Genomic DNA, 17418 nt, shown 5'->3' with positions numbered 1-17418 from the left:
AATACAATATCAGGAATCATCTGTACTAGCAAAGCACTAGTGCGCTTTCTTGCATACTCCAGAATAATTAATCCGTGCCTATACGCTCGGCACTGAAGAAGGGAACAACTTGTTCCCGAAATATCGATCTATGCTGGATAAAAATCACTTCTAGCGACGAAGACGGTACTGAGTTTTCATCTCATAGTCCAAAAGTTCGTTAAAATTGTATTTCGGATCAATCATCAGACCTAGGTAGTTAATAATCCGATTTAACAGGATACTGTGACCACCAGCACTAATACTAATCATATTCCTTTTTGTACGGTCTATAATCTAGACTACCTCCGCCTTTTGCTCTGGTAGGTTCAGCTCGACTATCTTCAGTTACCTTTTTATGTCACTGAAGGTCTCATTATCGTACATTCCTCAGATTCTTTCAAAATGACAACCTCAGCTAAACATCCGTAAAACCGATTATGGTAGTCTCCTTCGGTACGGATGGGAGCCCCCTTGAACATTACGTTCCACAACCCTGTGGCAGACTTGAACCGCTTTTAGATATAAATAGTTTACATACACAATGAGCCAAATAAAATTGGCTTCACCAAATAAAAGGTTCCCTTTGATGAAACATTTTCCAAATGCTAAACACACAACTGATTTCTTTCCTGAATTCCCAGATACCTATAGAAGCCCATATTGTTGATAATTTGGGTTTGTAGGTCACCAATGCTATATCTAACATCGGAAATCACCTGTGATGAGCTTGGATTCGATACTTATTTAAGCCAATTAAATTTCACGATTAAATGACCACACGCAAGAGACTCTTAAAGTAGTCATCAGTATCACAATGTTAGAGTATCAGTATGTATGTATAAGGTGGGTATTATGCTTAAAACGAGTGTGTTTTGTATATTCAGCGTTCTTTAAGCTGACCAGATAACGGTGATAATTTCCCCCTTTGGATATAATCACAATGAAAGTGATGGCATATGCCGACGACCTAGTGATATTGGTCCCAGGGATGTTTCCCTCGGTTATGAATTAAATCATGAAGGGAGCGCTAGGAAAGGTGAGTCCATGGACTGTAAGATGCGGATTCGACATAAATCCAATCAAAACGGAGCCGATGCTATTCAGCACCAAGACGCAGCTAAATAAACAAACATTATTTCTTTTCTCGAATGCAAAGTATCTGGGTATGATCCTGGATCCTAAGTTAAATTGGAGATTGAACATAGAACTGAGGATTAAGAAGTCCTCTAGGCAAGAGGACCTTTGTAAGGAAATGGTTTCTCCGGCCAATAAACCATTTGTGTAAGGTTGGTTTCAAGAAGAAGCTCAATATAAAGCTATCACCAAGACTTGACGCGAAAGATTTCTTGGGGCTGATTTGAAGCCTGGGATTCTTTGCTGAAACGTGACAATATCGCTCCTTAATTGTTGGTAGTTGTCAATGAATAATGATTGACATTTGATAAAAACAGCCCAGAAAGGCTTTTATCTGATCCTGTTGAGCGAAAATGATCACCAAACGCAGATCCAGAACTAAGAAGGTTTTGCTGTGTCTTAGGTAGAATTGCAGGATGAGCAGGCTCAAGCTGGCGCTCGAATATAAACGGCCAAAATTGGTCAATAGGAAGGGCCTTGCAACCGCACATATCTTAACGACGCACTAGAAGCTTCAAGAGCTTGGATGGAAGGTTCTACCGTACCCACCGTATAGTTCGAACTTCGCGCTTATAACATTTCCGAGCGAAATTTTTTGATGATGCAAATTGCAATGTATCATGTAGTGTCTCTAAAAATACAGAGGACGTCTCCGACTGCATAGAAAGTAAATCAAACCACATTTGCTCAACAAAACAAACGGTTCCCTTTGATATCTTCTCAATGAAGATGATATAAATTTTCACATTCTCATGAAAGCATAAGAAAGTGCAACTTACTAATTGGTACTCCTTTTTCCCATGTAAACGTTGCCACAAATGAAGTTATTCGTTTCCAAGTAGAAAGAAAATTGCCAACAAATCAATTGAATTTCTCGCATTTTCGCATTATAAATTAGCTAGGCTGCAAGATTGCAAATAATGCAATGAAAAGTATTGCATTTAACTTTTACTTTCTCAAACAGTTCTCATGGGCCGAGGGGCATCTGCGATGGGCTAATAAAAACAACAGCTACAACTTGATTCCAAGTTCGCTGTAATTGCCCGCAAGGAGGAATCACAACATGCACAAACCATTGCAGTTAAAGGAAATAACAACATTTTGAAGAAACAGCTGTCGAGGAGTGTACAAGTGAGGTACAAAGAGGAAAAATAAGATGAAAACGAGCACCTCGACCTGCAGCGTGTGTTATCTAAAGCGAGATCTTACGAGATTTCAAAACCAGGAGGGGTTCTTTGTATTACAATCTGGTATGGTGGTGCCATTTTTCAGTGAGGGCTATCAGATTGTTAGTAAAATTACATTGAAAATCATTGCTTTTTTGGGCATTCTATTTTTAACTAACTAAATTTCTAATTAATGGCTCTAATCCCGACTTAGATATTCATTGCTCAGCAGTAAATAAAATACCTGACTAATTTGCATTTCGTGTAGACCAAAGTATGCATAGATTTTATTGGATGATATCAATTAATCTGTACAAGGGGAATATAATTCGTATCAGTCAGTGAAGCAGAACTCACTCTGCCCGTCAAAAACTACGGCAGCCCGTATCATTCTTGAATATGGAAGCATCGGGAACATCCTCCACTTAGAAGAAATCTGTCCGAAGAAGCCATTGAACTGCACCGATGCATCACTTAACAGCATCAACATCAGCCGCGATTTAACCGGTTTAGATGCGTGCAATTTTATCTTACGCGCAACAAAAGCAAACTTTTCGCTCGTTAAGGTAAAATTTATTCCACCTGTCTCATGATTTGATGCGGTGCATCAGCAAACCAGCTCGTCTGCATCATCATAATCATAATTATTATCATTATCTTTATTACGTGGCCTGCAATTTGATGAAGTACGATGATGCACACACATCTATCATTTCTCGTTATCCGTGATTCAGACGCGAAAAGTAAAAGTGAATTTTCACGCAATTTCCATTGAGCAGACAGCATATGGCCAGAGATTAATGCGTTTGGCGTTGTTGGTTGCCTCTTGATTTCGGTTCGATATTAATTTTTTTCTGCTTTGGATAGAAATTGATTGAATGTGTTGTTTTATTGAAGCGATGGGTTCCAATTGAATATCAAAGTGGGACAGCGCTGCGGGGAATATTCGATGAACTAAATGCAAAACTAATATCGTCAGAATAGAGATTTCAGAAGAATTTTTACGGTTGTTTTGAAAAATGTTTAAAATTTCACGACAGAAATTTGAAACTAATACTGTTATGGTTAAAATCAACACAACGAAGGTGAAAAGTAGTAGAAAAACGAGTGGAAACGAAAATGAGAACTTCTGAAATATTAGTAAATTATGCCTGGATTTCGGGTATCTTTCATTCGGAATCAGTTCCTCTAGAAATTTAGTTTTCGAATGTAGAGGGGCTCCTGTATAATGGAATCTGTTAGTTATCTTCCAACCTCCTCCACACCTTTCAAGTAACTTGAAAAATATACTTATGTCGTGTGCAGAATGTATACGTGCAGATAAAGGAATACATGTTAATATAAAAGAGCTTACCTGCTGGTATGCATTGTTATGAAAACAGACACCGTTTTCAGGAAGGTTGTTTGCTATCTTTTTTTAAACAATCGTGGATACGCATACTTAAAAAGCTGAAATCTCATAAATATTCTCCCCGTTATCCTCTTGCAACTACCGTCTCGTCTTAAACCTAGTTTAATTCATTTCATGGGACTTCAACTACTGACGATAGCGCTGTATATTTTGCAGCAATTTATTTTCTGCTGATTACTTTTAGCTTATTTCAGCAGCCGATCGTCAAAAGTGACCCTAGCTTCGCTATATGGTTTCGCCTTATGGTTGCGAATCCTAGACCAAAGTGTTCTGCATATTGTTGCACTGTCGGCGTTATCTAGTGATTCACTGTTTGCCCGTCTGTTTCGTTGGAAAAGTTTCAAAATTTATGAGTACCTCCGACTGCTGCCATAAGGTTCTGACAGACCTTCACCCACACCTCCTTCGCCTTTCCCGCCGGGTTGACACTGTGGTATTACATCATTTAACAGGCTCCGTTATTAACTGCTTCTCGCGCTGTTACTCATCACCTTTCTTAGAAGAAGAGGCTTCTAAGAAAGGTGATAAGTAACTAGACTATAGTGAATCGCCATCAAAATTTTTCCTTGCTCTCCAAATTATTTCCGAAGCTATTCTTGGTTGACAGCCGTGCCAGGCCAATAGTTCCCACTTCTTCCCAGTGTGCGGGAAATCGCGGGTATTTCAAGACAATATTGTCACGACTGAAATGATAAACATATACGCGATCCTCTCTGTGTCCGCTTAGTTGTACTAACTAGGTCGTAGCTAACTTCTCCATGTAGTTGTCTAATTCTTTTTGAAACATTTGAGATAATTTTGTAAGTCCAACGGCCTTTTGGTGAATCGTCGTATCGCTTTTACCACTCTAGGAGGCGCTAACTGCTGATGCTAGGTATAGGACTCGCAGATTGCATATATTGCACTATACTATAGAGGTGATGACCATGCCTGCTGACATACATGCTGCTTCGTCGGATGTTGCCCGGTAGGCAATGCACTTAATCGGGGCTCAATTTTTTTTTTATTTATTATTTTCTATAATGCCAAGACTACGATAATAACTCACAAAACAAGATCGAACTAGCAATCCCTGAGATAAGGAGCCGATGGCTTGATCTTGGGTCACCCCAGGCGCCTTTGTTACTAAACTGTCGAGTTTTTAAGATTTAGCTTAAATTTTTGTTTCTGCCCAATCGTAACCTCTACGCCTTTGAGTTTTTGTTTTGTATATATGGTTTGCACGCCAATTCTGATCCTTATGGAGATCCCCTTTTTTGATATCGTGATTAAAACTCCTTAGGTTTTATTTTCTATTTATTTATTTTTCTACCAAACAATGTGAAAACATTTTTTCGCTTCATGGCAATAGATTCATGGTTGCCAGAAATTACAACGTGAAAATACTCACTGGGGCCCCGATTAGTTAATCCAAAAGCTAAGGACCTTTGGAATGTTCTGAACGGTGCAAAGAAATATGGTTTCATTCCATCTGGGAACCTAACTTACGGCTTATCGCTCCAAAACTCCCGATCTTATCGATTTCGGAATTACAAAAAATACTCGTCGAGAAACGATTTCAGCTGGGGTAACCAATTGATATAAGCGCTCTACGTATATCTGAGAAATAATTCACAAAAAAAAACGAAATTTAAGATCTTTTCGCAATGTTAAAAGCTGAACTATTAGATATAAGCATAGTGTGCAAAACTACCTGAAAGGTTTAACTGCGTGGACACTGATTATTCTCTTTGGAAAGCTTGCAGGAATTTGAAAAGACCAAAAGAACATTTAGCCTGACGCTGAAAAGCATGTTGCACTCGCGGCCCATTTGGAAAATATTTTTACACCAGATTCAGTGAAAAATAAAGTTCAACTTTCGAAATTCTCACTCTCATTTGCTAAAACGAACACAGAATTCAATCCTAAAAAAGCATGTGACTATGGTAGAATTACAATCAAAATGGTCAAAGAACACCCTTTCCATGTCATCAAGCACTTAGGTAAGATCTTGAACATGGTGACACGTATTGGTTAGTTTCCGAAACTTTGGAAAACATCAACGTCGCAAGATCAGAAAAAAATTTGACGCAAGTAGACATAGGTCATATATTACGGTCACTTTTTCGCAAGGAAGTGTTTCGATCGGTGCGTGATCTTGCGCACCCCGGTATTCGGACAACAAACCGGCTAGCCTCCAGCAAGTATTTCTGGACCTCCATGTTGCGTCTGTTACGCAAGGCTGTTGTCAAAGTGAAGCCACCTCTACCATATCGTAACCCGCAGCCTGCGTTGAACACTCCTAGGAAGCTCAAGTCTGCAGCCAAGTCCTGGTGAGGATTGATGCCACCCGGAAGCTGGTACACCATGCGAGAGCCCCTAAAAGGTCCTCCAGTGTGGAGAGCATTTGTTCAGACTGGACGTTTTGAACAACGACGGTCTCTTCAAGGAGACAGGCAGATGAAAGATCTTGTTCGGGTCGACCGACTATGAAACTTCGCTACGCACAATACTCTACTCTAAAGTGAACCTATCTGCTTGTGGACGGCGCAACATCTTCCCCTTCTCTTGTAATGCTCTTGGATGGGCTTTTCTGTGATTTGCAATTCACATATTCGTCCAGCTCCAGTGGAGAACTGTCTTCCTTGATTTTCCATGGGATTCCCCCGTACATGACTTCGCTTGCTGCATACATCCATCTAGTGTTTCCAGGCAGAATGCTCTATAAAACAAGGAGATAGAGTTGTTCCTTTGCATTTTCGCCTAGCCTTGATCTTTCCAAGTTATCACTGGATCAAGAGCATCGCATTCCCGATGTATTTGTTGAGACATCTACGACGCATTTTCTACAGCATTGAAATTAATTCGGTATTCTATAGCAATATCTCCAGAAACATGCCCTTTTAATGACCACTCTATTTTTAGCCTCTTCAGATTAGGACTCATTACTCTAAAACGCTTATCAATCGTGATCACTATGCGTGCATTCTTCGCTGAAGTACCAACGTATATGCTTGACCTATTTCATTCTCACTGAACAGTTATCCAAATTCTTCCAAATGCTGATCAAAAAAATATATTCAAAGGATTCACCATGAACGCATTGAACTTCCTTTGATGGTACTAATTTGAATGTCATTTACATTTCTTTCATTCAAAAATGATTCGATCAATATTGATTAAATTGTAGCGCAAGTTGTTGTTTCCCGAAAGCGGTACTAATCAATCATGTAATCGTTACGTTCATGGAATTAATGGCGAAAGCACAACGAATCAACGCTGTAGAGTGCTTCTGATCAAGCATGCAAATCAAATACGAGTCAATGAACTTCTTTGATTGTCATTCCCAATATCAGCAGTCCATGCAAAAAATATTCATTCTCTTTCAATGAGGTATAAACTTATGCATTTACAACCGATTGATTACTGATGAGCACATACGCTTGGGCGAAACGGAAAACACCTACCTCATAAACTCAGCAGGCATTTATATAATTTTTACGCTTGGTAATTCAGTGGGAGCCGTTGTTGTTTACTCTGCAGCTGAAGCTTTTCCGCTCCACCAATGTCAAATAGACATGCAGACACCCAGGAAAAGTGAAAAATCATTTCTTCGAGTTAATACACAAGCCTGACCTGAATTTTTGACTGGATGTCAGAAAGGAAGTGGATCAGCAAGACCGAAATTTGCGAACCAAAAAACATAAATATATTATCTGGGAAAGAAAAAATGTCGGGTCGTGTTCTCAATGAATCACGAAACAGAATCTGAGAAAATATCTTCGAATTCGATGAACGTATTTAGGTAACATCTGAGGTATGTACGTTCAACCTAGAAAGAGAATGCAGACCAAGAAAGTAAATTATTGTTTGGAAAATTTGATCTAGAAAGAATTATTATTCACCATGTCAATCTCCAATTGCAAGAAAAGATATCTATAAACTGCCGACCGAGCATTTTGCGAACTGTCATGTCGTGTAGGATTGAAATTGAAACTAAGCCAAAATATTTTTGAATGCTTGCTAAGTGTTAGATTTTGTTTTATACAAACTGTCGGGCGCCATAATACTGAGCGATTGGTGACTGTTATTATTTAGGTGACATCATGCCAAATTGTTAATAGTGTCTTCCTTCATGCCAAAAATTATATATAAATTATATATAATTATATAAATTATATATATATAATTATATATGCGCCAGCAATTTGGTCGTTAGAACTCTTCGTGATGTCTTCATATTTTGTTTCAGATTTGAACAGATTTTACCCAGCTATTTGACAAATTGACGAGTTTTGGCAGTTGAATTCCTTCTGTTGATTATTTATGTCAACGCTTTCCTGTGCAAGTCTGTTAAGTATATTTTACACTAAATATGTTACCTACAAGAAATCCATCTGGTCGCTCTTAACTCAGTCTAGATGAATATATATGTTCACTGTTTTTTTTTATGCTGCATAGTTTTCCTATGTAGGTTCCGCAAAATCAATAGAATACATAATTGATTTATCACTTTGTTTAAGGATTGGGGAGTCCTAAGTCCGCATCCACTTGATGTGGGACCTGATCAGATGGGGTGCAACTCACGCCCTCTTTTTTTGGTCCATGCACCACTCGTTTAGGGCTTAGCACCCAAAACTTCAAAAAATATCAGGCAAAGAAGGCTTTACGGTTTCTTATCAGGACAGAAACAAATCGTCGCACGCTGTCTCACCTCTGCCCTGGGTTGTATATTTACCCGAAATACTACCACGATGCGTCGGCTAAAGCATAATTCAATAATTGCATGCTCCGAGCTTTGTAAACTATGTTGGCTCTTCCATCCAGTTTTGAACTTTGCGCAAATGGCTCTTGATTTGGAGAAGTAAGCACGGACAATCGGATTGAAGATAAATAAAAACCAGGTTTTCAGTTTGATGAGTCTTCACATTCTTCCTATCTGTATGAAGGGCCAGAGCATTGAAGGTGTTCGACTATCTTCACCAGATTCTTCTTCGCTACTCCGTAAAAACACCACCAACACCAACTTGAAGTGGTTCAGTGCTTTCTTGTTGCAAATGACCCCATTGTTACTTGAAAGTTTCATGCCATCGTTAACGCTCGTTTCCGCGGTGCCATCGGGGTACTCTGATCCAACATAATCTCGAATGAAGAATTATATCAAAGTACGAAGCAAGTACTGGTAAATGTATTGATTAGAAGGGGAAAGTAGCAGCGGATAGGACCCGCTTTAAGAAAGGGCGAAAAATCCATTGCTGACTATACCACTATGCCAGAGTGGTCAACAAGTGGGTCACTCGGAAATGCGTGGGGCAGAACATTGGAAAAAGATTATAGGTTTCTCAGAAGTACGTGGAGAGCTGAAACGCAACTGCAAACCGACAACGATTATGTCCCATTTAGAGGATAATGCTAACTATATAGTGCTGTACATCCTCCACTGATATTTTTTTACGTATAAACTTACTTTTCGAGTCATCTTGAATTGCCTATCGCCGAGTCATCTTGAATTGCCTATCGCCGTGTTCACAGTACCATAAGCGCGCTATAATCTAGATATGGTAAAAAAATGCCTACTCTCATAGAATACAGCTGCTAGACTGAAGTGCAAGGCATCGAGTCAAGTTGAACAGATCGGATTTGTTAATTTTTTCGACCATAGAGTTGGTTCTGGTGAAGTGGAGAAGCTCTCAAATCACCATTTAGCGTATCAAGTCATCGCAGTTTCGATTACCCTATTGGTCGCTTTAACATCGGCTTTAAGGCTTAGGGCGATCTTAACTAGTGAATTCTCATCAGCGCGAATTTTATGACTACACAATCGAAGGTGCCTCCTTTACAATTTCCCCATGATGGGAGCAATCCCGTCGTAGATGTCATAATTTCGGACGTCATCGTAGCGTGTTATACCACTGGCCCAACTCAATATCTTTTCTCCATTACCACGAGGCGGACTTTATTATTTTTGGTAATCGGCTACAATTCGAAACCATAATTAGACGCATTAGTTGATCCATCATCGTGATCGATCAAAGAGAATGTCAGTTACAGAAAGCCATTTTGTTTGAAAATATTAGGCGATCAAATCTTCAGACACTGCCTCACCTCTGCCCTGTGAGCAGCGTGACCCAAGTGGCTCGCAGATGTTAAGCGCTCCTTTATATAATTCGCAGAACACAAAATTTTTCTTCGATAGAATAATCATCGGATGTGACGATAATTTAAAAGTTTAGTTTAAAAAAAGTAGGTAAAGTAAGATGCTTGTTAAGATCTATTGCAGAAGATTTGAAGTCAGAAATGGAGTTTATCGATGTTAGCGACATTTATGCTCTCCCTTTTTCTTCTTTCTCTTTAGATTTCTGCCGTTCACTAGCGGAGTCGGCTCGTCGTGATCAGTTGCGTCATTTTGTTGCATCAAAGGCCTAATCTGGGTGATTTCGCGAGGCTTTCAAATCCCCAGCCAGCGTATCAACCCATCGTTACTTCGGTCGGTCTTTTGGTCGTTTATCGTCGACTTCGATTTTCATACCAATCTTGGCGAGTGAACTCCCGTTTCCGCAAATGCCTGCGCAAATTTTCCACGATCGGTGCAACTCCATAACTAATCAAGGTGTGTCACGTCCAACGTAACATCTTCTTTTCCATTACCGCAAGACGCCGTTCATTGTCTTTTATAGTCGGAAAACACTCAGAACAATAGAGGGCGACAGGACGGACGACATAGCCATAGGTTTTAGATTCGAGATCTTTGTTGGTATGTCGATCACAAAGAATACCAACTGTGAAACGTCACTTCATCCAGGTTTCGCACAATTGAAACAATTTAATAACGCAGTGCTCCATTGGCTGATAGCATTGACCTGATATATTTAAATCGCTCAGTTCTGGGTAGGTCACTGGAATAGTGGCCGTTTCATGGGGATCGGTCGAAAAAAATTCAGTTTTATTCAGATTCAATCTGAGACCATGTTTCGTGAGGCGATCATTCCATTTTTGGGACCAGTTGTTGGAGATCATTTTTGCTACTTTACTAGGAAAACATCATCTCCATAAAGCAGTGTTTAGGGTGCTGGACGTTGGATATCCCGTGTGACAGTGTCCATGAATAACCGCGCAGCGTGTGTTGCGTCAGTTGTTCCGCAGTTCTTGACAAACCTGGTGATTATATCTGCGAATACGTTTGTCACCAGGGAACGCATTCTTTATGGCAACGGTCAGCAACCGGAAAGGACGATAGTTTGAATTTTTTGCTGGAGTCGTTTCTCGTTCCATATTGGAATTGTGGTGCTTTCTTGCCAGTCAGATGATATTTTATCTTTCTGAATAACCTAAATGAAGAATTCACTGAGGCACAATACTGTCCCAGTTCTTTTCTGTGTCCAGTTTATCGTAAGCCAAGTATCCTGGCTGACGAATCGCTTATCTGCCGCGGTGACCCCGAGGGTTGCATTTGCCGCTTTGTGGATCGTGTGAATGTGGAAGAATCGTGGAATCAAGTTAAAGGATTTTACGATTCTTCCACATTCGTAATGTTTGGTAATCGTGTAAGTGATCTCAGGATGAAGAAGTGAATAGTGCAATCAGCTGATATAATGGTGAGCTTCGTCAGCCGATCATCAAATCGTTCAACTTCTTTAACTGAATCACGGAAATCCACAGAGGTGTGTGGACTATCAAAACAGAAGTTTATAGCCATTTGTATCGCGTTCGCGTTCTATGTCGCTGCTTTTCGCATTAGAACATCGGCTTTCTGGTAGAACTTAGACATCCATGTGCCTTTTCCGAAAGCCTCTTGGGAGTTTTTTGGCCTTTTTAGTCAGGGTGCTAATATTTAGCGTGCAGACAGGTATTTCATCTGCTCGGTTTAATGTACTTGCGTCCTGACACCATCCATGCGTCACGGACCCTTGCCCATTTCTCGACAGGACCGGGATCCATTCTGCCGCTTTGACTGAAGTGGCTTATGACTCAACATGATTATTTTGTTGTTAACGGCGTTGGATGCATTTTCTTGACCTGCCTGAAACGGGACCTGTCAGTAAGAGAGATCAAGTAGGATTTAGCATAGTGGAACTCCCAACTATACTTTATTTGTCTTTTTTCCTGATCACAGCATTTTATTTGTGTTTTACTGAGGATAGTAGAAAGTACGTTGCCTCAATCCCTCCTCATTTACCAGGAATTGGAAGCAGCATGTTACGTAATTATTATGGCAGACCTGTAATTATCTTCTTCTGATTTTTCATTAGCCTTTGTCGCGTTCACAAACGGGGATATAATTGCCTATGATGCTCTTATTCCGTTTCGTCTGGAAGAAATGGAGAGTTGCATCATTTGATCGCTCATAGAGTCACAAAATAAAAGGCGAAGAGAGTTGGACTGATTGATCAGCATCATCCATGCCGCAACAGCCGATATCTGGCCTAGGCGTATATATCAGACCAGGGTATTCCGATGGTATGAAGACTTGGAGCTTCTGGATGACAGTGTAGGTCATTTTTCATATGCTACTCCCGTATAACAACACAAGAAGAACACTATTACAGGATAGTCTCAATTTGATCTTGGTGTTGAGATATTATTATTATTTTATTAAAGGGAGTTACACTGCGTTCTTAAAGTACTATTGTGCTTTTTTATTTGTGTTGAGATAACTGCCTTTTCAGATTTTAGACAAAGCAGCGAAAGCAGATCCAGTTCTGCTAATATGCCGGGCGACATCCAATTCGGGGCCACCTCCGGTAGAAACCGCGCTTTATCGACGTTTCGGTAGCAGTAAAGTTTCGAAATTTTCACGTTGCTAGCCCACAAATTTCTATCTGTTTAGATGCCTCTTGCGACAAGCAGGAATGACTTTGAGTTAAGAATATACGGAAGCCAACTTACAGGACTAAAAAATGTTACTGAAATATATATTGCGCGTAAGAGGCTAAACATTTTTCGGAGGATTCTTCTCTCAAACGCGTCTAAGGGTTCGTAACTTTTCTTGCTAAGAACCCAAGTCTTGGAGGACTGATTGATAAGAAAATTGATATGTTCAGTTTGTCAGATTATCACATTTGTTCTAACTACATGAAGAGTGGTTATGAAATGGCTGGTTGGGAAGGTAGATCGTAATTTAAGAGATCGCAGTTCTCTTGTCTATACTATAATATGATACGGCTGTGTACTCAGTAAAGTCGGGCAGTAGATCCCATCAAATGCACATAAGTTAGCTTCAAAAGTGGAAGCTTCTCGGGAAGCCCTTGTGAGAGGTGTTCTGCTTAGGTGTTACAAAAACGATGTGCTGGATTGTATAATGTAGAAGTTCTTTGATAACTACTTTAATAATAGATTTCGGAATCAAAAGCCAATAATGCAATAGCATTCAATTTGAGTTTCCCGATCTCTACCTTACCTCATCGTCAGATGAGTGAGCATCACATTGATATCAGCAGAGTTTCACTTTTACTGTAGAATGTTAACACCAAATTGGGTTCAGTTAAATACCACTCAGATTTCCAAAATTCAGCCACAAATTACAATAAACTACATAATTATAGTTGCGGCTTACATAACAGTTCAAATGAAAACGAAAGCACCCATCTATTAGGTCCTCACGTAATTTCAATAAATTTCTTCAATTTTTCATGTTAATTGCCAGACGTGCTTTTTTTTCAGTGAAAGTGCTCACAATGCAATGATAATTTTTCATTGATTTTATGTTTTCCATTATCAATGCAATAAAAACAGCAATTTCATGTAGCCACCAACACTAGACAGTGGTTTTAGCCGTCATCAATGGGATAGACTTCGAAGTGGATCAAAGGAAAGCAAAAGGAACAGATGCGTGTGGATGGGTTCCACTTACTCATCAATTTTCTAGCAAAATGCATTTACCAGTGATATATCGATACAAGCATGTAACATCTGCTACTCCTTGCTTAAGATGCATTTGCAGAAGGTACTTTCACATTGACGGCAGCTCCTAACGCATATGAACTTTTGTTAGTTTGCTGACCATCTAGCATTACCTCTCGTCTTCATAAGGCGCTTAATGTATCTTACTACGCGGTTCAGGCAGTAAAAGAAAAATGCTGTAAAATTTTATTTATTACCTTTCCGTTACGGCCTTTTATTATTAGGAATGAATCATATGGAGAACGCCGAAAGGGGTTGGTTGGCAGCGCAAATACAATTTAATGGAAAGCGCTAATGCATTGAACATCCGTTGTTAGTTTTTATGCTTCAATAAAAACGTGTTGAGCCTCTCATACCGGTAACTGATTTTTTTTTCTCGGGGAGGAAGTGCAATTCTAACTAGTATTCGAATAAGCGTTGTTGTGCCAACACTATCAATTAAATTAAACTCATATTAGTAGGAAGTAAAGTGAGTTCTTACACAAAGACCCTTCTTGTTAACCAGAGTCAAAAACCTCGAATCCCCATTTTCTTTCAGAATCTTCTCTTCAACCTTTATCGTCCACCATGTAACTGAGTAGGGATCTTATGTCCTCAGTATATTCTCTGAACTCAATTCAGAAGCCTTAAACAAAGTTAAAATGGAGTGAATTTCATGAATATATAAATATTTAACTACCGTGCAGTGTTGTGTGTATTTCACTAGTTACTAGTGTGTATATCACACTAGAAAAAAGCTTCTCCGGTAAAAAACAGGAACGAAGGAAGAGAGAGAAGTCTCCACCATCAAAATTTAATTTCCAAGAGTTTTAAAACGAAACAACGAAAATGTTCCAATGCATTATTCAACAACGAAACGGATGGATACATGCTCCCAGTCCTGATATGCGAGATGTTTTTCCAGGTAAGTTCTTACATTTTTAAGATACAGTTATCTATAGTTTTGAAGTAGATATTTTTTCCGCATGAAATTAGAGCATTGAATACACACTCCAAAGGATGGATCAGCTTCTCAAGCAGTTTCTTGATAAGTTAATACTTTCATCTTACGCTAATGGAAACATAAGTTCGATGGACGAAACACAATTACCCGTCCTAGTTGGCAAATGGCAAAATTGTGTTATCCTTCCGTCTCGCAGTATTCCACTAGAGTTTCAATTTATCCTCATTCAGAACTTTCCCCGTGATGTTCTCTCTATAGCCTTGGGTTAAGTTCTTACAAGGTATGCTATGAATACTACACTTGAGATGAGGATATTTCGGAAAACTATGTCAAGGTTTTGATTTCAAGAGGTGACTATTTATAGCTGAATACAAATAGTCCTTCACTCTTGAATGGATTTATGAATCGTATGAGGCGTTGCATTTGTGTGGATAAAGATACGTTCATTGAGTATATGAGAGTCTACTCGAACACTTTTAATCGCGTGTTAACATACTTTATACAAATGCATACGTGCCTGTCTGGATTTTCCGCTGCACAAGAAGTTATTTATTGTATCTTATTTCAAATATATAATTCATTATTATTATATTGAAAACTGAGTTAAAATCATGCTTGAGGTTTATTTTTTGAGATTTTTCTTCCCCAGTTTTTAGAACTTGCTATTGAAAGCTCCTTTTATTTTCCCTATATTTCGGGAACCACTTGTTGATTTCATCATAAGTCCATTTTTAATTGATTGACAAAATATCTCAGCTCTGGGAACTGAGGAAAAAAAACCAAATGGAAATCAAAGTACAAGTTCCCCCTTTTTTAAGGTTTTATGTAAAACAAAACCTTATTAAAATCGCTTTACTGCCTGCCTGTCTGTTTGCTTGTCTGTCTGTCTGTCACACGCATTTTTCTCGGAGACGGTTGCAGCGATTGCCAACAAATTGGCTGTAAAGGTGGGAACTGTGAACGCTCATGCATACAGTGAGTTACATCATTCTACGTCGAATTTAAGGGGGTCCCCATACATTTTTTTTCATCAAATATAGTCATGTGTGGTATCAAATGAGAGGTCTCGGTTAGTACTTTTCGAAGCTGGTCTTAGTTTTGACATGCTGGAAAGGTGGGGAGTGCGGGGGTTGATACCGATAATTTCATTAACGGACCCATTCCCAGAAAATCGAAAAGCCTGAAAAAATCAAGATGCTACCACTATATGGTGCCTAGGCTCCGAAATACCATATCGATATCTATTCAAATAAAGTTAATAATAGTACGTTACTATAAGTTTTAGTAATTGGTTGGAAACCCCCCTTAAGTTCATCTTAGTACTAATTTTGCAGCAATGTAGGCTAGGTTATAGAGCATAATCTTACCAATTCTGGTAGAAATTGCACTATTACTAACAAAGTTATAGTAGGTCAAAGGCGTCGCTTCTGCGCAAATTCAAGATTTTGAATGTCAATATCACTTGAAAGTGGATATTTTCACATAATATATGCATATATTACGTGCTATGTACTAATGGGACAAATGCACACTCAAATCTCTTTATAAAAGAAATACACAAAACCTTTCATACCTGAAGCTTCCAGCTTCCGGTTTCCCGATTTGTTTTAGGTTATGCTGTTAACGAAAGGAATAAATATTAATTTTGATGCGGGCTATAACTATACCTGTGCACAACAATCCCTCAGTCATATTAACCGGTCTGAAAAAGTTTCAAGAAAAGTACGTTTAAAAAAAACTTTTTAGAAGTTCGTAATATGGGCGCGCCTTTGAAATAAGCATCACACAAATTCGTTGAGCTCACAAACATATATAATATTTAATATAGCGTAGCTAGCGTATTCCGACAATATGACGAAGACAAGTGTTGATGAAGACTTGGACCTTTCGAATGAGAGCAGGGTCACTTTCCATGCTACTTCTATATAGCAACAGAAAAAGAATACAGAACTTGATCTTGGTGTTGAGATAACTGCATTTCCATATTTTTGACAAGGTAGCGGAAGCGGCGTCGGGCAACATCCACCTTGGTGTCACCTTCGGCAAAAACCAAGCTTCCTAGATATAGAAATTATCAATGCTTTTGACGCTGTGCCCCTTAATGCAGATAGGGAGAGTGCGATGACCCATCAGACTGAGAACCTTGGTTTTGTTAGTGTTTATCTTCAGTCCAATTCTACGTTTTCTCTTTCCAAACCCATACACTTCCTGTTCACATCGTTGAAAACTTGGTCGTTATAAGATCATCTTTAGCGTGCCGATGGGATCAATCCCTCCCGCACGCCGTCACTCGCAACGGTCAATGGAGCCTTCAACCCCGTCCGTTCATCGACCCGTTTTGCTGATTATAACACCACTTCGGGACGTTGCCGATGACAAAAGCGCATTTTTGATGGGAGCCCAATGTATCTGCCGTCGGATCAGCAAAATAGCTCCTACCGCCGGGCATCTGGATCATGAAAACGAAAGTAAGCGACCATTAGATGGTGATCCCTTTCCAGGCGGATCTCAAGCTCTCTTTTGTCATCCGCATTCAGGAGACAACTCCTAAATCTACTGATGATCGCAGAGTGGTCAATCTGATTGCTCGTAGGGTTAGGCCAAGCTCTGAGCTCGAAAAATGTGCAGAGCCTACCTTGGCATTTACATCACCCACCACGATCACAATGTTACCTTTAGGAATTTACGTCTGCTACCACTCGGCTTTCCAGAGTACAAAGCTACATTGTCAGAAGAGGGAAAGGAGTACTCTCCAGAGTACTTCTTACTTCGTTAAGGCGCAGAATGTCCAGCTTATATCGTTGGAATTCCCGCTCGATTGCCTGGGGCATTTTGTCATCATTTTCCGTCTTGTTTTGTCAGTG

General features: G+C 39.5%; 1 protein-coding gene and 1 long non-coding RNA gene across 2 annotated transcripts in view; one reads left to right on the top strand and one right to left on the bottom strand.

The window, feature by feature from the left end:
- LOC119655568 (SLIT-ROBO Rho GTPase-activating protein 1-like) overlaps positions 1 to 17418 on the top strand; it is a 134661-nt gene that overhangs the window by 10312 nt on the left and 106931 nt on the right. Inside the window, 1 exon segment of the mRNA XM_038061499.1 lies at positions 14150 to 14515. Coding sequence (XP_037917427.1) covers positions 14440 to 14515 — 76 coding nt within the window. The 5' untranslated portion in view covers positions 14150 to 14439.
- LOC119655570 lies at positions 7095 to 7833 on the bottom strand. Its single transcript, XR_005249922.1, has 2 exons — positions 7617 to 7833; positions 7095 to 7543 (listed from the first exon to the last, which is right to left on the bottom strand). It is a non-coding gene; the product is annotated as an uncharacterized LOC119655570 (long non-coding RNA).

This window comes from Hermetia illucens, chromosome 4 (genome assembly GCF_905115235.1).
Source record: "Hermetia illucens chromosome 4, iHerIll2.2.curated.20191125, whole genome shotgun sequence".
Lineage (NCBI taxonomy): Eukaryota > Metazoa > Arthropoda > Insecta > Diptera > Stratiomyidae > Hermetia > Hermetia illucens.
The sequence above is the reverse complement of the archived record's forward strand: the minus strand, read 5'-3'. Positions and strand labels throughout refer to the sequence as shown.